This window comes from Saccostrea echinata, unplaced genomic scaffold (assembly GCF_033153115.1).
Source record: "Saccostrea echinata isolate AGI-Se365-2 ecotype Australia unplaced genomic scaffold, CSIRO_AGI_Sech_v1 ptg000001l, whole genome shotgun sequence".
NCBI classification, from domain to species: Eukaryota; Metazoa; Mollusca; class Bivalvia; order Ostreida; family Ostreidae; genus Saccostrea; species Saccostrea echinata.
The window spans coordinates 52,463,111-52,484,215 of NW_026889750.1; the positions used below are offsets into that span (position 1 = coordinate 52,463,111).

Genomic DNA, 21,105 nt, shown 5'->3' on the forward strand with positions numbered 1-21,105 from the left:
ATTTGAGCCTGGGCTCCCTAACCTGTAGACAGGCGTTCTACCAACTCTAGGCAGGTACTATACCAAATAAAGCCAGGTGTTCTACCAACTCTAGGCAGGTACTTTACCAAATATAGCCAGGTGCTCTACCAACTCTAGGCAGGTACTTTACCAAATATAGCCAGGTGTTCTACCTACTCTAAACAGGTACTTTACCAAATATAGCCAGGTGTTCTACCAACTCTAGGCAGGTACTTAACCAAATATAGCTAGGTGATCTACAAACTCTAGACAGGTACTTTACCAAATATAGCCAGGTGTTCTACCAACTCAAGGCAGGTACTTAACCAAATATAGCCAGGTGATCTACAAACTCTAGACAGGTACTTTACCAAATACAGCCAGGTGTTCTACCAACTCTAGGCAGGTACTATACCAAATATAGCTAGGTGATCTGCCAACTCTTAGGCAGGTACTATACCAAATATAGCCAGGTGCTCCACCAACTCGACAGGTACTATACCAAATATAGCCAGGTGTTCTACCAACTCTAGGCAGGTACTTTACCAAATATAGCCAGGTGCTCTACCAATTCTTAGATGCCCCACCAACTTGAGATGGGTGCTCTACCAACTCATAGACATGCTCTACCAACTAGAGACAGATGCTCTATCAGCTCTTAGGTGCTCTACCAGCTCTAGACATGTGCTCTTCCTACTCTAGACAAGTGCTCTACTAATTCTTAGACAAGTGCTCTAACATCTCTAGACAGATGTAGTATATTTGTCCTATCTGCAGACAATACCCATTATATGGTATATTTGTCCTATCTGCAGACAATACCCATTATATGGTATATTTGTCCTATCTGCAGACAATACCCATTATATGGTATATTTGTCCTATCTGCAGACAATACCCATTTTTTGGTATATTTGTCCTATCTGCAGACAATACCTTTAATATGGTTTATTTCTGGCACCCATAAAAAACAGACAAATACTGCTCTTTTTCATAAACCAGTCTACAAACATGATTACTGCTCCTCTCTGATACTATGTTTATCTTATTCTTTTGGTTCCATAAAAAAAAGGAACAAAATAAAAGTATCTTGTATATTGCAATTTCTGTTATTATTGAAATAATTAATTGTCTGTGTTTTTAAATCTTTACGAGCAAAAGATAAGACAACGGAAAAATAGTGGAGCTTTTCGTACATTACAAGATTTCAGGACACTTTTTACAAATAATCAATAATTATACCAATACTCAGGGTATGTACCCATACATGTATTAAAGACACTTCTATACATGAAACAATAAATAATTTGTCAATGATTCTTTTTTTACACAGAATTCTGCATCCAACAAGCAAATCCATCCAATAGTTCCTCAACATCAAATGTTCCAAGCAGTAAGACTAGTGAATTTAAGTTAAGATGTCACATGACATAACACATGATACTGGTGAATGATGGTCACATGTAAAAGCTGGTCACATGACTGACATGTGAAATGTTGGTCACATTGTAAAGTCCCTGGTGAAATCGTACTCTATTGTTGGAATCACTGCTTGCACAAATTTTAGAAAAATCATTAGATATCTGATTGAAGTCAAGGCAAAAAAAAGGAAAAGCATCATACAGGACCCTGTTAGGTGCTTACCGTACATCAGTTATGTTGATTTTGATTTTAATAGGCCTTCTTGCAGGAGGCCTTAGGATTAATAGGTGTCTGTTCTGAGTAACAAGTATTAGTAAAATCATGAAGTCTGTAAATTGGAAACAGCTAATGTTTAAGTTTAAAAGAAAATAAATAATTTTGACACTTGACTGAATGACTTTGGATTCTGTCTCTGTTAACATCAGGAAATGAAATGAGAAATACTAAAGGCACACATCCTTATTACTCTGGAAATACTTAATTAGAACTTATACACGTACCAGTGTGTAGTAATGACTGTATCAAGTTTTTTGACTTTGCTCTCTGTGTATCAGATACCAAAAATAAAAATTGACATCCTTATGCCATCCCTATTTATTTTTAAGATCTGTGAAGTCAGTAGCTATAAAAATAGCCATACTATTACAGGGTTTTAAAATATCATAATCATGGACTTTTGAGGAATTGACCCCAAACCTAGAAATTCCTCTCAAATCATTTTCCATCTACACAGTAAATAGGCAGATTAAAAATTATACTGAGACATCACATCACATTCATAAAACATGAATGGTCTTAGAAATTATCTTGACCTTGTACCAAGCCACCTCAAAACTTTCTCTCTTGTAATGAACAAATGCAATAATCTCTAAATTGACTGACCTTAACCCTGTAAGAAAAAGAACATGATATTTCAGTTATCAAAGTAACTTGTTAATTAAAGCTTACAGCTTCACATCTACACATTATTAGTGACTTTACTTATTTATTTATCTACTGTATTAAAAAGCATATTTCTGAAATCATGCTTCTTACATTTCTTTCACAAACAACTCTTCATTATCTCAAGTTCCAAGAAAGAAAATAAATCTCAACCTCCATCAAAATGCCAGATAAACAAAGGATACACATGGACCCCCAAGTCTCCCCCTCCCTCTGCTACCATCTGTATAATCTTCTTCATCACATCAGCATGTCTACAAAGAAAGTACTTGGAGAATCTATAATCATATTACACCATGGCATTTTTTTAAAACAAATTGCAAACCAACCTCTATTTGTGCTTTGTTTCTGTCACAATTTTGTCAATTGGTGTATACATGATGAATTCTATGAATCTCCCCACCACCTTATAAATCCATACTTTTTAAACAAAACAATGTTGAATAACATTTTTCTTTTTAACTGTGTGTTCATCTTACCTGCAGGGATGAACTGAGGCCATTGGGGGTCCTGGTAAATGAGGATGGGTTTCCATGGTAACTGTTTTCTTTGCATGATCTTGGCTGAAGTCTTCATACATTTGTTCCACAGTAAGAGGCTTGCGATTCTAAGAATGTAAGATATTCTTTTGGTCAACAATTTAAAAAATTATCAAAGATAAGCTTCCTGTATATTTATGATATGTAGATTTTTCTTACCTCATCATATCCGAACAGCCAGAGTCGCGGAGTCTGGTAATACTTGTCATACGTGATGTTAAGATCGTAGGTTCTCGTCTGTAATATTCCACTCTCTGTACCACCACTCTCGGAATCCTGTCGCCTCACGACAGTCGTAGGATCCAAGGCAGCCTAAAAGAAGCAAAGAGATTAATAAGATAGAAATGTATGTGTTAACTTTATTCAATATGACCATTTGAGAAATAATTGGTCCCCATATAAACAGGCATCCCTGAAAAAATTACACTTTATTTTTGTTTGTTTGCTTTACATCCCTTAAAGAATATTTTGCTCTTATTTGGAGACCACCAATTGCCAGTGGAAGGCTGCAAATTTAGATCTAAACTTGGCACTTAATATGACCATTGAGATATATATTTCAGGTCAACATCTTTTGTGATAAGGGACCTCAGTTAATATGGTTTTATCCAAAGGGCATGTCTACACATCTTGCAGTGGGATTTGAACCCAAGGGTACGGTTCAGCACCTTGATCTGCAACTCTAGACCCCCCCCCCCCCTTCCTTCAAAAAAAACCCCACTGTCCCATGTGGGCAACCTGATCAATAGTGATCTCAATTCTTTGATTTTTACATTGTGTTACTGTGAGTACTCTTTGATTTCAGTGTGACATCTTTAGAACATAGGAAATAAAATTTCAATGATTAACTCATTGTTAAGGGTTTCAGAGTTGTGGTTTAGTTCCAGACAACTGCAAGCCTCCTCTGCATAAGGAGAAATTTTTCAGAGTGATAAATGTCCATTATTCTGTAGCACAGTTAATATATACATTGTCATCTTCCTCTAACATTCCACTTTGTTCAAATGCCTAATTTTCTACAGCTAGTTATTATTTACAATGCCATTCCACTTTGTTCAAATGTCTGTGATTATATAGTAGTCATTATTTACATTATCATCTTCCTCTAACATTCCACTTTGTTCAAATGTCTGTGATTCTGTAGCTAATTATTATTTACATTGTCATCTTCCTCTAACATTCCACTTTGTTCAAATGCCTCCATGTCCATTGCCTCTTCATCATCATCATCGTCGTCGTCATCGTCATCATCATTTTTCTTCACTTCCTCTGCTGATAATGACCCAGTTTTGTCCTAAAAGTATAAAAATACGTTTAGTTCCATATTATATTCCAAATAAAGAACTATCCATATGACATTTAAATTCTTAACTGCAGTTCAAAGAATTTACATTGTCCAGAGTCTTTATCCAATTTTTGACCTAAAGCTGTTGCCAAACACCATTTTTCAAGTAATAACAGAGACTGGAATTGCTGTCCAAGATTAATGACCTTGCTGTTTTAAGGTCAAACTATGACATAATGCAGATTGACCTTTCTATTTTGGCTCGTTTTGTTACCTAGTGACCCAGATTGGCCTAATTGCTAGGTTTCATCAGGTAACTTAGTAACCTAGACTGATACTGATACTGATGTCTTATTAATACATCATTATATTACAAAGTAATCTACATGTACAGTAAAACTTGGTTATAGCGGAGTCTTGGAGACCTGTCTATTTACTTCACTATATCCATAATTTGTTATATTTGTATAACAAATTCATCGAATTCATCGAATTTTGCAATATACACGTTTTCCTTCAAGTTTAACTACAGCTTATGTTCAGGAAAATATTAAATACAGAATTTACCTTGGAGAACTTAAGTTTCTGAAGAATTGAATATCAAATATTAATACTTATTAAAATATTCAAAATAATATCAGTTCAATATTTTACATTTTGAGATCTTTAAGAATTTGTTTTAAAAGACTTAGATTTCATTATTTTTAATCTCTATGGGTCATAAAATCAACTCGCTTTATCTATAAATTTGTTATATGAGAGTTTGTTATAATCCTAAAATTTTACAAGGAACTGTTCAGATCCATTTTGCCAGAGATAAAAAAAAGCTTCTCTTTATTGGTAATTTCACAATATCAGTCTTTGTACTAAACCTGATTTACTGTTCACGGACTTAATTGTCATGTTACTTAGTAACCAAGACTGGCTATATTGTTTTTTAAGGGTCATTATGTAACTTAGTAACCAAGACTGACCTTGCTGTCTAAGGTCATTTCCTGTACTGCTTCCTGAAGAGTTGTTGCTCCTGGATCTGAAAGACAATCACTGAATCAATTTGGGCAGGGGCTGACAAATACATTATTTAGGCACTTGTCCAATTGCAAGTGCATGGTCAAAATTCATTTGCCAGTACCTGAATATTTGCTTGCCCTGGCAACATAAACTATTACCATATTTATATATATTTAAAAAAAAATGGAAGACAAATACTGAGTAGACCATGTAAGCCCCTGTGCCAAGCTTTAAATCTATGACTTACATATGGATTTTATTTTTTTTCAATTTACTTGCCCACGGGCAAGTGGTTGATAAAATTTCACTTGCCCACCCTTAAAATTCACTAGCCCTGGGCATTGGGCAATGGTATTTGTCCCCTGTTGGGATATATAAAAAATATAATTTTCTTTCACATTCCATCTTAAAAATAATCATTGTCATTGCTTAAAATTAATACAGCCAACACTAATTGTGAAAAAACATTCACATCTGTACTGATGCTTTTGCAGTAAGCACAGGTTTTAATGTTCCCCCATTTGATGCTCAAATTTAAGCTGAATTTCACATCAGAAAAAAAATTACACTTGTATTCAAATCTGCTCTAATACATCTTTTTTTAACCACAAGATGTGCATAAATGTCATGTCTTTATACCCTTTACATTGTGCACATCAGCCAATTTTTCTCTTTATAGCCAATTTTTCTCTTTATCTCTGATGAAACCCACTACCTAAAAAATGGGCACTGTTTCTACCCACCAATTCTCTGTTCACCTCAATATTTATTTGTATTCGCCTATCCTCTCTTTACATGTACATGGGAAATAATTTATATCCATGCACTATCCTCTATTAACCTAAGAAATGATGCATATCCACCGATCTCCTAAATTTCCTGAAAAAATGTGTATTCACTTATACTTTTAAAGGACTTTTATTTTACAAACTAAAATAGTATGTGAATTCATGTATGCACCAATCCTTTATTTACATGGACCTAAAAATTAATGAATATCCATTTATCTGCCATTTACCTGGGAAACGATGCTCATCCACCTATCTGCCATTTACCTGGGAAATGATGCTTATTCACCTATCTGCCATTTACCTGGGAAATGATGCTTATCCACCTATCTGCCATTTACCTGGGTAATGATGCTTATCCCCCTATCTGCCATTTACCTGGGAAATGATGCTTATCCACCTATCTGTCATTTACATGGGAAAATGATGCTCATCCACCTATCTGCCATTTACCTGGGAAATGTTGCTTATCCACCCAGCTGCCATTTACCTGGGGAATGATGCTTATCCACCTATCTGCCATTTACCTGGGAAATGATGTGTATCCACCTATCTGCCATTTACCTGGGAAATGATGTGTATCCACCTATCTGCCATTTACCTGGGAAATGATGCGTATCCACCCATCCCCCATCTTCATCGTCTGCCTCTATGACTTTTTCCTGTTCTTCTTTGTGACTGTCTACTTGTTTTACTCTTTTATAACATGGCACTATAAAGATATATAACAATTATATAACATGGCACTATAGAGATATATAACAATTATATAACATGGCACTATAGAGATATGTAACAATTATATAACATGGCACTACAGAGATATATAACAATTATATAACATGGCACTATAGAGATATATAACAATTATATAACATGGCACTATAAAGATATATAACAATTATATAACATGGCACTATAAAGATAAATAACAATTATATAACATGGCACTATAGAGATATATAACAATTATATAACATGGCACTACAGAGATATATAACAATTATATAACATGGCACTATAGAGATATATAACAATTATATAACATGGCACTATAAAGATATATAACAATTATATAACATGGCACTATAAAGATATATAACAATTATATAACATGGCACTATAGAGATATATAACAATTATTTACATGGCACTACAGAGATATATAACAATTATATAACATGACACTATAGAGATATATAACAATTATATAACATGGCACTATAAAGATATATAACAATTATATAACATGGCACTAAAAAGATATATAACAATTTAATGATCCCGAGATTTTAAATTAAAGCATAACAAACAGCCATGATTTGAAAATAATTGCATCATCAAAGATCAAGGGTGTCAATAGGTATTTAACACTGAAGAAACAAATTGGATGGGAGTTGAATGGATTGATTTTTCTTGCCACAAAGAATGCTTGTTAATTAAAAATAAACAGATTGGTTAATGCAAATTAATTCCTTCATAGCATTCTATGTAACAATGGTAGAAAAAATCTCAATTTTTAAAAACAGTGATTTTAGCATTTTTCAATGTCTTCCTTTAACTAATATTCTGTTAGACTGTAATATTTCCTGTTAATTGTTTTATCACTTACAACTTGTTAATACCATCATTCAATTTTCACTTGAAAACATCCAATAACTAATTTTTAACACTGGGATATGATTTTTGAGAGAATAAATGAATGATAAAAGCTTTGTATACATGTATATGCTCCTCTAAATTCCAAATACTTAGAATTTTTTTTTTTTGTTAATTCACAATTACTGCAAAGATATTTAATTAAAATTCCTGTCACACTCCAGATACAGGCATCTACTAAATATTGTCCACTTCGCCCTTGTGTAAACAATAAGAGTTAAAACTTTGCTGCTTCACTGATCATGCAGATAGTCATTATATTTACACGTGTACTGCTCCAATGAACACAAATCATCATTACAATTCTTATTTTTTTTTGCAAAATAATTGAGACCCCAACTCCCTTGTCTTCATAGGGAAATATTAATTCGACAATTTGCTTTTGTTTAATTCCTTGTTAATTATTACACAGTCAAATTAAACCCAGGAACTGCCTGAATTTTTTTTTTAACAAAGCTCTAGCAAGCACAAGGAAACATTCCAAATAGACAGAATCAGTTGAGCTTATAAAGCAAATTCTCTTTGCAAATGTTTGAATTCAATAATTAAAAAAAAAAACAATCTAAACTGCCCTAATGAGCACAAGGTAGCTCCACACACTGAGCACAGTCATAGAGATTTCTGCCATAATGAGTGCAAGGTAGCTCCACACACTAAGCACAGTTGTACAGAATTTTACCATTTCTAGTGATGAGGAATTGTTTGTCCTTAGGAAGGTACGGTTTAATTTTAGATTCATCACCCGTCGACCATTGCCACGTCGGACAGTGGTGCACCAAGTGGTCCCCTGCTGCCACAAACTGTAAACAAAAAATGTCAACATAACAATATTAAAGAACATAGATGACATATATTGATAATGCTATGTGTATTCTGTCTCTTAAAATTCTAAGAATATATTCCACTTTGTACAGTAGATTCATATATCTTGTAATGTGTCTTACCTCCTCAGGTGTGATAACTCCTGTTTCTTTGAATTTTGATTCCTGAAAAAAATACTGAGAGTGCTTTCTTTCAAAATGAAAAATTAAACTTTATATTGCATATAAGTCTTATAAGCCTTACTGATTTAAAAAAAAGCAAAAATTTATTTCATATGCAAACTTCTGAGCTAATGTGTAGATCACCCAGTGGTGAAATTTAAAATATTTCACACATACCACTACCAGACAGATTTCTGCTTTTCTTAAAAACATACCGATTATGCCTGATTGAATATTTAAATTTGTCTCCTGTTAAAAATTTCATTGTTCAGTTTTAGTTTTAGATTTTTCTCAATGACTTTCATTATGAACATAACATTTTTTTGGTGTGTATTGATTGTAAAATAAATAAATGGATATGATATATTAAATGTAGGATATACGCATTCAATGTAACAGACTCTCGCTTAATATTTATCATAGCAATTTCAGTGGACCACTACGCCTATACATTTTCTACACAAAAGCCTTAATTGTTTTCACTGTTAGAATACATTAATCAAACTATTTATATCCACTACTTCAGAAGAGCCATTGACTGAAAATCATGAGACTGCTGTCAATCACGCAGTAACAACTCACACATCCTCACGTGTAAATAATTTACAAACAAGTCACAAAAACAGTAAAGTTTACCTTTAACACAGGTGTAAACTTCTCAGCAACATTAAGAGCTGTTCCTTTCACTGCATTAATCACATTCTGCATTTTTTGATAATTCTACACGGTATTGACGGAACCTCCTACTCAACCGGAAACAAACTACATTTTCTTCCTTCTTCTAAGAAGAGTTTTAAAGCTGTCAAAAAGGGGGGGGGGGGGGAAGTAGGCTGCACTCCTAACATCTAAATAAAAATTTACACCAAAAATTTAATTTTTTATGTAGTTAAAAATCTAAGTGTGAACTTTGGCAATTACATGTAGAAAATATATAATTACATTACAAAATGAAGAAAAAGATTTTATAATTCCCTCTTTTTACACAGGTAATGTAGTCAATACTAGATTTCCAAAAATACTGTTTTTAATTTCAGGAGAAATATTTAAGAAAATTGAACCAAAAGAGAAGTAAGGAGAATAACTGGGTTTTTAAAAAATATTTTCTGTAATCTACATAGTACAAATATGTGCCCATCATAACCATTAAGAAACAGTTTAACAGAGATGGCGGAATTTACATAAATTTCCATTAAGAAATAACTGAAACAAGCTAATTCAGAGAATTTGTGTCCCCCGCTTAGGGAAAAAAGAAGAGCATGCGCAGTTCGGGGGGGGCTCCCCCCTTGATTTGTAAATGTATACATGTACATATTGAAGCAAATAAAAAATGCCAATATGGATGTAAAGAGTTGATTGCTTATTCTTTGATATGTGTATAGAAGATTCTTTTTGTATAAAATATTTATCACACCGTATTAATGATTTTATGAGTTTGTACAAGCCAGACGTCATATAACTTTTTCATTTCATATGCTGAATACTATAATTTATAAAGTAAATCCAAAAAAAAAAAAAGAAAATTCAAAAAAGAAAAGAAAAGAAAAAAGGGATCGACCGGGATTTCAACCCGGGGACTCTCACATGCTCAGCGAGAGTCATACCCCTAGACCACGGAGGCACTCGATTATACAGCAAATTATATGCAAACATTAGGTCACATATGATGTTTATATTTACGTTCGATATTGTCAAAATTTTACACAATACATGGTGTCTAATTTAGCTTTTACTAAACAATTCTAATGGATGTAATTAGAATCACAGGGGCTTGTCTTCCGGATTGTTAAATATAAAATAAATTTTAAAAAAATTGAATCTTCTTTAAATACATTTAAAAGTTGATAAAATAGAGATTCTGACACTTTCAGTCAAGAAAAACCACGTTTAAAAAAGACGTACCACACCTATATATGTATATATATATATAACCTGTGAAATCTCAACCTTTCTATTAAATGAGTTGAATGCCAACATCAAATTCACTCTAGATACCAGTGAAAATCAATTACCATTCCTAGATGTTCTCGTTATTAAAAAGGACACAAGGATCATTACTGATATATATTACAAAGTGGCGGATACACACCAATACTTACATTTTGGTTCTTGTCATCCACATCATACCAAAACATCCATTCCTTATAACCTCGCCAGACGTATATGCGCCATTGTCAGTGAAAAAGATACAAGGGACATTCGTTTATGTGAACTTAAAACCTAGATATCTTTTAAAACAGAAATATCCAGCCCCACTTATTGATTTTTACTCCAAAGTAAAGTGTGAAAATCTCCATATGAAATTTTATAAATTTATTTTAGGTATTCATAGAAAGTGCTCAAATTTTGCAACTTTGTCAGAACTTGGTTTTCCATTACACCTTGATGCTGTAAAAAATATAATGAACTATGTGAATAGACTAGAAAATCTTGGGACTTCTTTCCCATTATTGAATGCAGCATACCTTCAAAGTAAGCTTAATGCTAATAATACATGTAAATCGCAGTCATGGTATGGTATAGTATGTAAATTTCTTCAAATTGCTGGGTTAAACCATATTATTACCATAAATAAACCCTTATATTTCAAGAAAAAATGCGAAGAATTATTATATAATCATTACACAAATGAATGGTACAATATGAGAAATTTACAAAAAGGAAAACTTGAAACTTACATAAAATTTAAAACTAATTTGGTTTTTGAAAATTACCTAGCACTGTTATCACCTGAACAACGCAAAGTATTTACAAGGTTGCGGACATCAGCACATAATTTACCAATAGAACGAGGTCGTTACTTAGGGATTCCCAGACAACTAAGAACTTGTACAAATTGTTCTTCTCACCAAGTTGGAGATGAAATTCATTTACTCTTTGAATGCCCAAAATATAATTTACTTAGGCAAAATATGTATGAAAGTATACAACAACATTGTAAACAAATTTTACTTCTTGATAACATGAACAAATTAATATGGATATTGAATTGTGAAAATTATGATGTTCTTAAATCCCTTTGTGAATTGATCAAAGGAGAAATATAATGTGTCTTCTACATGTATATAGAATTTAAAAACTGTATACTTTTAACACTCAATAAATGTTAGTTTGGTCATAAGATATGCAAACATGGTGACTTATAAAGTACCAATACACTGTCCCGTGGTATCTTTTGTAATTTAGTGGAATATATCTATTCAGTATATATTTTTGTATATGTATATCTCTGGCTTTTTTGCATTATGGTACACGGTGGTACTTGTTTATACTTTACAATGTGTATTTCAAATTGTACATGTTAGCAATTATATCAACTTATGAACCATGAGTAAATTGACTAAGTATATGTATTAAGAAAATGCTGAATATTACTATTATCACATTTTGTGAATAATTATTATATTTATATGTTCTGTTTAATAATCATGTATGTAATATGCTCAAAAGGGCCCCGATCTGGAATAATAAAATAAATATATAAAAATATATTGATAATGGAATACTTAAAGCCAAGGAACATGAAAGATCAGAGTTACTTTAAACCAAAGGACGTGAGGATACCGAGAATATTATTCCCTTTGTACATACTCATAATCCTCAGAATCAGAACATCAACTCCATTGTTAACCAACTGAACACCATTCTTAAAGAGGACCAAACAACGAAGTCAATTTATCACGCTGCTCAACGCGTTATCGGCTATTCGGTTGTTATCGGGCATTCGGCGGATAACAATTTTTGACAGGTTAGTAAATTGTTGAAAATAAACTCTTTAAAAATTGAAACACAGAATGTTCATTGTGCTTTTTTGTAAACAGGAATGAATACGGATACAAAATAAAGCCTCGATACATCTTATTAAAGCATTTCTTAGTCTTGAGAAGACTTTAAAAGTCATATTTGTTGTATTTTGCAAGTTTTTGTCCGATTGGCATGGCTGCGAACAGCTTTTTTCTTAAATATATTTACCTAACGTTAATGATTGTCCGCAATATGACATCGTCAGAATCTTGCAAAGATGTAATTAAAGGGTAAAAATTGCCCTTTTTTAACTTTCAGGATGTTATCGGAAATATGGTTGAATGGTTAACTTTGTTATCGGAAATTTCGGTTTTTGTTATCGGAAACAAAGGTTGTCATGGGTTAGGAAAAATGTAAAGAAACAACAGAAATCCTCATTAAATCTAAATATTCAAAGTGGCGGGTACACAATTCTAATTCTTGGCAATTATTTGTCTCCTTTTAGAATATGTAACTTTTAAAAAAAGTGTTTCATTTCTCATAATCACTGAAATATGCAGGATCTTGACCTGTTCGAAAATATGGTATAAATTTTATAAATCTCTGGTGTAACCAAAATACAAATGCCAGATTTAATTATAATGATTGCGATTCTTACATTGCATTATTGTCGGACAATAATCAAGCTCAAAGGTCTATTGAAACAATATAAATTTAAAGCAGAGTAAACACGGATCTCTAAAAACATCGATATCGGAGGTTGTTTAACGTGCCAAGAAGGAATAAGTATATCGAAGTTCCTTTTTAGAGTTATCTTTCCTGTTGGCCGGGACTCAAAAACTTTGATAAGTCTCCGTAAACGTTACTCATTATTGGCAACAGATCAGGACAGATTTATATAAATGAGCAAAGCTAGAAATTCACACTATTTATCAATATTTATAAACACACAATGAGATAGGTATTATTGAAACGCACATCAGTCTGCAAACATATTAACTTTTACAACAGACTTTCCTTGACGATATCACAATGAATTGTATAAATAACGTAAAACTTTTCTCGTATATATACCGGTACCTGTTAATTGCGAATTATTATGCAACATAAACCCAAATGTATACTGTTCTTTTATTAAAAAAAAATCGACACTTTTTCTTTCGGTTACGCCGTAATCATGCCATGTGTTCATTGTTTATGATTAGGGTGTCGCTTTCAGTTTACTGCATACTTTCCGCGTGACAAAACCTTTATCTCTAAAGCGTTTCTTAGACTCCCTTACAGGCGGTGCCAGCGCACAAATTAAATGCAACCGGAAGTAAAAGTATTTTTCTCGATATACGTCACAAGTCACGGGGTGTGAAGGACCCTTAATATTTGAGTAGAATTAAGATATACACTCATTGAATTAAGAATTGAAAAGAAATATTATGTATGTATAAACAGATACAGATTTTATGCGTGTACGAGAATTAACTTTAATCTAACAAACATTCAAATGTAGTTTTTTCATTTCGGCAAGCGGTCTTCCAGATCATGACACAAAGTCAATCCAAACACTCCCACAGCTGAGAACTACATTACGATTCTGAAAAATCTCCAAATTGTACCAGTGCCAGGATGTGTGGGTCTAGGAATAATCGGAAACGAACTGGTGTGGCCATCTTCAATCCCTTGGCGGCGGAGTTAACAAACGCTGTTGAGAAATCAAATCCCGAAACTTTTGACCAATGTAATGGACATGCAAGTCCAAATGGCACTCATCAAAAACATACAATACCAGACAGTTGTTTGTATAAAAGAAAAAAAGATACGAATTCATGAATTCAATTGATTGGCTCGGGATGGTTTTCAAATCTATGGACCAAGACTGTGACTGTCAAAGAATATTTTTGAAGATGAACTGGACAAGTATCATGGGTAATTTGTCAATGGTGTTATGTTGTGAGAGAGAGGAAGTAGAACACGTCTGTCTAGTTCACTAACTATTTATCAAGTGCCCATAAGATTGAACATATTCCCATGCATAAACTAAATAAATGATTGACAACAGATGATTTTGGGGAAAGGAACATTACCATATTCTTTCAGATACTCTGGACATTTGCACTCTCGAGTTGATCGTCTAGTCTCCGGCTGTGTATTAATTAGATCATCACAGGAATCGTCTATCACCTCAGCTGACCTTTGGCAGTCATTAATTTTCTTGAAGAATGACGAATTCCTAATTACTCCTTTACTGTCATTCTTGGCCGTTATCATAGAGCCCTTTTGTTTGATGAATTGGTACGGCTCAGGATTGTATGGTGTAGACAAAATTTAGGTTGTTTAACGAAAACTTTGTGCTCCTAGCTAAAGCTTGCTATCTAGAGCCTCTCTTTTGAGATCTGCATACTTCTTGATTTTCTCTTTCCTTTTGATCTTTAGTAAATATACTTTTATTTATGGATGATGGAATAATTTCTGGAATTTTTGTTTTTATTTTCCTGCTAAGTAGTAATTCCGCGGGTGTTGCGTTTATTGTTGCATGCAGCGTTCCTCTATAGTTGCGCAGAAAACAAGACAACTCTTGTTTCCAACTCCTATGTTCAGCGTGTGTGCACGTATCCATTTCGAAATCGTCTTCATAATGCTTTCTGCTACTCTATTAGCTTTGGGCCACAATGGTGTTATTTTCCTATGCTGAAATCCGAGACGTTTTGCGAAATCCTTGAAAAGCGATCCGTTGAACGAAGGTCCATTATCGGTTTTCACGACATCAGGTATTCCAAATAGGGCAAAAACGTTATCTAGCTTCGGTAAAACTGCCCTTGCTGTTAATTTTGACAGACTTTCGACTACTGGATACATCGAGTTGTCATCAACAATAACCATTAAGTAGCATGGCAGAATGGCCCACAAAAATCCATACTTTGGACCACGGTCAGTTTGGTAAGGGTGATATCTTTTGGATATTTTGGATTTCCGTTTCGGCATGATCATCACTTAAGACACATAAATTGTCGAAATGCCATCTGGTGCATCAAAATTGGTACCGTGTATGATTTACATTATGGCCCCTGGGTCGATGCCTCTACTGTTGGACTGTTAGTCCTCAAGGGTCTCTACAGCCCAGAAGCAAAGTACTTCGGTACTAGCTTGAAAATACGGATATATGTTTAATTGCTGTGGTAAAACGTGGAACTTTATTTCAAAATTAAGGATTATCTCCCTCACACATAGTTCTGATCCTTCGACGTATTTGGCTCCAGTCTTTGGCACCTTTTTTCAGCTCTTCAAAGTCTGTTTTTAAAATATCATGGATTTCCAACGTTTCAGCATGAGCATCACTGAAGAGACATGAATTGTCGTAATGCGCATTTGTTGCATCAAAATTGGCACCGTATATGATTTACATCTTCAATGGCGTATATTATTGTCTTGAAACTGATGCTTGACATGGAACGCATCCTTTATAGAATTCTTCTACTTGCTTGTCTATGTTGACAAACCATACCTTTTTCCTGAGTAGCTGTTTAGTTCGGACTATTCCATGATGAACTCCATGCGCTAATTTGATTACTGTTTCTTTTAATGACCTCGGAATGACCAATCTGTTTTCGATGTTAATGTTAATTCATTTTGCCTTCCTCTAAGTGTTGCAATTGTTTTATCTTTGTCTTTAGATTATGGAATCCATTTCTCGGAAATGATGGCCCCAATAACGTGTTGAAGGATGGGGTCTTTTTGGATTACATTACTGATTTCGGCTTAGGTCCATGTTTTGGTAGGGAATTTTGTGTTACGTAATTTACAAATCCCTCGGCAATGTCTGACAGACTGTTTATCTGTGTTGACTTAAACGGATACCTGGACATGCCGTATTTGTTTTCCCCGGGCGGTATTGTAACTTGAAACGATATGGCTAAAGTATCAATCGCCAACTCTCTTTTCTCACGGGAGGCTTTGAGTGTGGATGATTAAAAATCGCTTCCAAAGGCTTGTGGTCGCTAAATTGAAATCTTGTCCAGACAAATACAAATGAATATGTTCACATCCCCAAACAACTGCTAGTGCCTCGCACTCAATTTGGGAGTATCGAGTTTCCAAGTCATTTAACGCACGGCTTCCATAAGATATGACTTTGCCCTCCTGTAATAACACACCAAGTTCTTGCATCAACAATGTTGTTTCTTTTGACGGATCAAAATATGTCATAACTTTGTCATGTGTAATTTCACGTTTAATCATGTCGAATGACTTTTGTTGATTAGGTTGCCATTCAAATATCACATTTTGCTTGAATAGCTCTCTCAGCGGCGCAGTAATTGTTGAATAGTTTGGAATAAATCTTCCAACATAGTTTGTCATGCCTAAAAAGATTCGAACTTCACTTGCATTAGACGATATTTCAGAGTTCTTTTTCGCATCCACTTTTCTGGGATCTGCGGAAATTCCAATAAAATTCAATTTGGGTTTCGTTGAATTCACATTTTTTCTTTGTTCAACGTGAAATGTTTTTCTACTAGTCGCTTGAAAACTGCCTCAAGATTTTTAGTCATGCTCCTCGCGATTCTGTCTGAACACTATGATTTCATCACTTATGTTTCGAACCCCTTGCAGTCCTTCAAGAGCGGTACTAAGCGTGTTATGGTATACTTCTGCTGCTGAGGAAATTCCAAAACATAGTTTTGGTATATCGACGTAATCCAACATGGGTTGAAAACGTTGTGATATTCCGAGAATCTGGTTGTAATTCTAGCTGAAGATACCCTGCATTCAGATTGGGTTTGGAGAACACTTTAGATCCTTAGAGATCAAGAATCACGTCATCATTCGTTGGTGTGACATGGGGTTCATGTTAAATCGCTGTGTTGACTTTCCGCATATCCACACACAGTCTAATTTCTCCAGGTTTCTCTTGGGTTTAAGAGGAATGACGATCGGAGAGACCCATGATGTGGGACCATCAAGCTTTTCAATGATATCGAGTTTCTCTATTTTTCAAGTTCTTTTTAGACTTGTTTGTTAACATGGAATGGAATTCTTCTGTGTGGCTGAGATACGGGGTTTTGCAGATTCATCTACGTGGAGTTTATCTTGCTTATTTTTAAGTTTTCCGATCACATTGAACATCTTCGAGTTCTTTTGACACAAAAGTTCAATTTTATCATCACTAAGGGATGCTTTTTTTCTGTACAATTTCCAATTGAACACACGTACATGTATCAAATCCAATTTTACTTGGTTTTCAAGTTTCTTGAATGTACATTAATTCCTCAACAACGTTGATGCTTGAGTCAGTGTCGACTAGCACATTCACAGGTATCTCGTTGATTTAAATTTTTATACGCGGTTGTTTTTGGTAATGGAATTAATTTGATCCAAACAAAATAGATATTCACCAGATTCAGAATCAGAGTCGCTGTAGCATGCTTCTAGTTGTTTCACTGATTTTGGTTTACGATTCCTCAGTGGTTTGTTCTTTGATCTACATACTGACGCAAAATGGCCAAATTTGTGACATGCATTACATGTCTTACCTTTTGCTGGACACTTTCCATTAAGATGAGGATACTGTCCACCACAGTTGCGGCATTTCTCTATAATGCGTGTGTCTGTCTGATCCCTTGTATCACGTTTTCTCTCCAGAAATTTGGGTGCATTTCGACGTTTCCACATTGCATTTACTTTTCAATTTCGCTTGGTTGTTTATCCGAGAGTTCCATTGATCTCGCTAGCTTTAGTAGATCCCAAGATTCATATCCTCCCTCAGTGCGCGTCTCCGTAGTCTCGTTGAGCTGCATCCTTGAAATATTTGTGATTTTACTTCTTTGTCATTGTTGTCGAATTCACAAGTTAAGACAATTGTCTAAGTTTGATGTGGAACGTGTATTTAGTTTCTCCAGGGTCTTGCTTAGCCAGTCTGAATTTGTACACTTCAAATTCTTTCTTCTCCTTTGGAGCAAAGTACTCAGTCAACCTTGTTACTGCTGTGTCATAATCATCACCCGTGTTAGGTAACGTCTCCAAGATTTCATTTACCTCCTCTCCAGCATAGTGAAGTAGCAGAACCCTCTGTCTGGCTTTGTCATTCTTAATTCCCATCGCAAGAATAAGATTGTCAAGTCTCAATTTCCATTTCTTCCAGCGTATTTCAAGTACATTTTCATGCACAGAAAATGGTGGAAAGTTTGGTAATGCCGACATTTTCGATTACCTTTCACTACAAGTGTGTAACACAGTAGCACTAGTATATATATCCAAGAGATAATTCATAGAATCCCTGGCCCATCGCCATTGTAATGTTGCAAGAGAGAGGTAGAAGAACACGTCTGGCTAGTTCACTAACTATTTATAAAGTGACCATCAGATTGAACATATTCCCATGCAGATGATAAAGATTGACAACAGATTATTCTAGGGAGAAGAATTTTACCGTGAGAACTGATAATGTCAGAGAGCAATGCTAGATTAAACATTACAAATGGTAGTAACAGACTATATGTGAGAGAGAAGATTCCATATTTTGTTGGTTGTTTCAAAGGACATGTTATTAATCAAGAAACTTTTATTTCTTACAATTGTACTACAAACACATCACCTGATTATGTTATATCAATCTATGGTTGACATTAATTTAATAAATTTTCAAAATTATGATCCACCTGACGAATAGTACTCATCTTTTCCTCAAGCGAAATGTGCTGTAATCCCTTTTCTTTGTTTTTAATTTGCTCTCACATGATATGATAATGGCGTTATCATATTTTTTTAGATTGGAATATGGAAAATTATGGATACGCGTACGATTACTATCTTTATTACTGTGTGAATTCGGGAGGACGTCGCCCGCAATGTGCCGCAGATAATACAAACAGACATCCAGACTGCCCGCAGTGTCTCCCCGGGGGATGCAGCTCCACAACAATGGATAAAGCTACCCGTATCCCTTTGGAGAATTTCCCCTCTCCTAACCACTAGTAGTTTTTGTTGTTTTTTTTTATCATTAGGTTTAAATCAAGTTTTATAACACGTTTTTTTTTTATAAGGCTCACTGTTAATAATTTTATTACTTACATTTTTAAGTATTCAAAACACTCGCACTAATTGTTGTAGCACTGTGTGTTCATTGCTGTGAACTTCGCTGAAACAATAAAGTACTAGGTTATGCAAAATATTCTAATAATTTTGTTTATCATGTGTTTGAATAAGTCTTAGCTCTCTGATTGGGTGAGATCCAACATCGTAGAAATCATCTCAAGTTATGTTCATCTGAACGACAACGTCCAGTCAAACATAACATTTATTTTTTTTCTACGTTTGAGTAAAAATAGATTGAGAACTTGTAAATTTAAATTACTTATTAGAAGTTAGGCTTACCTGCACAAGACCATCCATGTTAGTAAAACATTTAATTTTTCCTACATTGGATAAAAAAGATCAGTAATAAAGAACGTATAAATTTACAAACTTAGATATGAAATATTATGTTTACCTATATTGCCTTACAGAGGCATTTATAAATCAAATATTCTGCGGTAATTTTTTATTAGAAAAAATGGGTTTTTTTCATATTATCAAACACAAAATCATTTCCACATGTAATCCTAAGAAAACCAGGTCTTCCAACAAACCGTTTGAATTCCAATGGCAACTAATTGTGCTTCTTTATTACGTGACGAGTTTTTATATTCCTATAAGCTGAATTTAATTTAAAAAATTCTACTAGAAAAGACCTACCGTGGCCTTAAAATCGACGATATATCGACGACGTTTTATCAATTAACAATAGTTACTTCCACTTATATGTCGACTCCATATATCCTTCTGAGCTTGAAATATAAGACACCACAGAGTCTGCCACATCTGTTTCTTATTTGAATGTATTACTGATTATAAACGAGGAGGGCGAACTAACAACTAAATTGTTTGACAAACAATATGACTTTAGCTTTTCCACCGTCAACTTTCCTTATTTAGTATTGTTGTAGTAACATTCCGCTTTCACCTGAATATGGTATTACTTCTCCCAGCTTATTCGTTACTTAAGAGCATGGTTCGAGTACGATCAATTTTTAAACGGAGACGAGCTACTGAAAGATAACTTAATGTAACGTGAATTTTAACAACCATGTTTAAAGTCAGCATGTCAGCATTTCGTAAATTCTATCGTCGTTATAATGACCTTGTTAAATATCAAATATAACCGATCATTGGATCGTATTTTGGCTGACGTTTTTCATATCAATTATAAGGCCTCAGGTCAACAGTCAAAAGGGGCTGCATACTCTTTCTATGCACCTGATCACATCGCTGTAATTTCCGGAGGTCCGTGTTGTATGCCCTTTTTCCTGATTTGTAATGTTTGTAGATTTTTTTTTTTTTAGATCTATCAACGAACCCTAGTCCCGGCGGTGGTGGAGGACATAGCCCGGAATGTGCTCCAGATTATCCAAATAGACCTTTAGACTGCCCGACATCTGCTCCCGAGGGATACAGATCCACAACAATCTAGACATCCACCACGAACAGCGTAACCCTTCCTAATGCTGTTAATGAAGACAATGCTGCTGGTCGTGTGGTGGCCCAACTTTTGCCCTTTTGTCTCTGTTTTCTATCATTTTATCTCATTATATAGATTTTTGAATGTATGAAAGCGGATATTTAATCGCCAAAGTTCAAAATGTTCGTTAACAATATATACATATATTGTACTATGTTTAAAAAGCATTGTCAACTATACTTTTAAAACA

At 34.2% G+C, this 21,105-nt stretch overlaps 1 protein-coding gene and 1 pseudogene across 1 annotated transcript; one reads left to right on the plus strand and one right to left on the minus strand.

Moving 5' to 3' along the window:
* Positions 1-1,080: 1,080 nt before the first annotated feature.
* On the minus strand, positions 1,081-9,403 carry LOC133180744 (ubiquitin-like-conjugating enzyme ATG3). The gene is made up of 10 exons (XM_061315219.1): positions 9,266-9,403; positions 8,591-8,632; positions 8,326-8,446; positions 6,589-6,699; positions 5,163-5,218; positions 4,063-4,197; positions 3,063-3,215; positions 2,844-2,971; positions 2,550-2,618; positions 1,081-1,583 (listed from the first exon to the last, which is right to left on the minus strand). The coding sequence occupies exons 1-10, from the start codon at positions 9,335-9,337 to the stop codon at positions 1,502-1,504; spliced, it is 969 nt and encodes a 322-aa protein (XP_061171203.1). The 5' UTR covers positions 9,338-9,403; the 3' UTR covers positions 1,081-1,501.
* Positions 9,404-12,622: 3,219 nt separating this feature from the next.
* On the plus strand, positions 12,623-20,867 carry LOC133198443 (uncharacterized; annotated as a pseudogene).
* The last annotated feature ends 238 nt before the right edge of the window (positions 20,868-21,105 follow it).

Bases quoted from the DNA above. Each gene is read 5' to 3' on its own strand.
- LOC133180744 (XM_061315219.1), bottom strand. From the start codon at position 9,337: ATGCAGAATGTGATTAATGCAGTGAAAGGAACAGCTCTTAATGTTGCT. The intron at 8,633-9,265 runs GTAAACTTTACT...TATTTTTTTCAG, and splicing joins AGTTTACACCTGTGTTAAAG to GAATCAAAATTCAAAGAAAC. The intron at 2,972-3,062 runs GTAAGAAAAATC...TTACATTCTTAG, and splicing joins GGCTGTTCGGATATGATGAG to AATCGCAAGCCTCTTACTGT.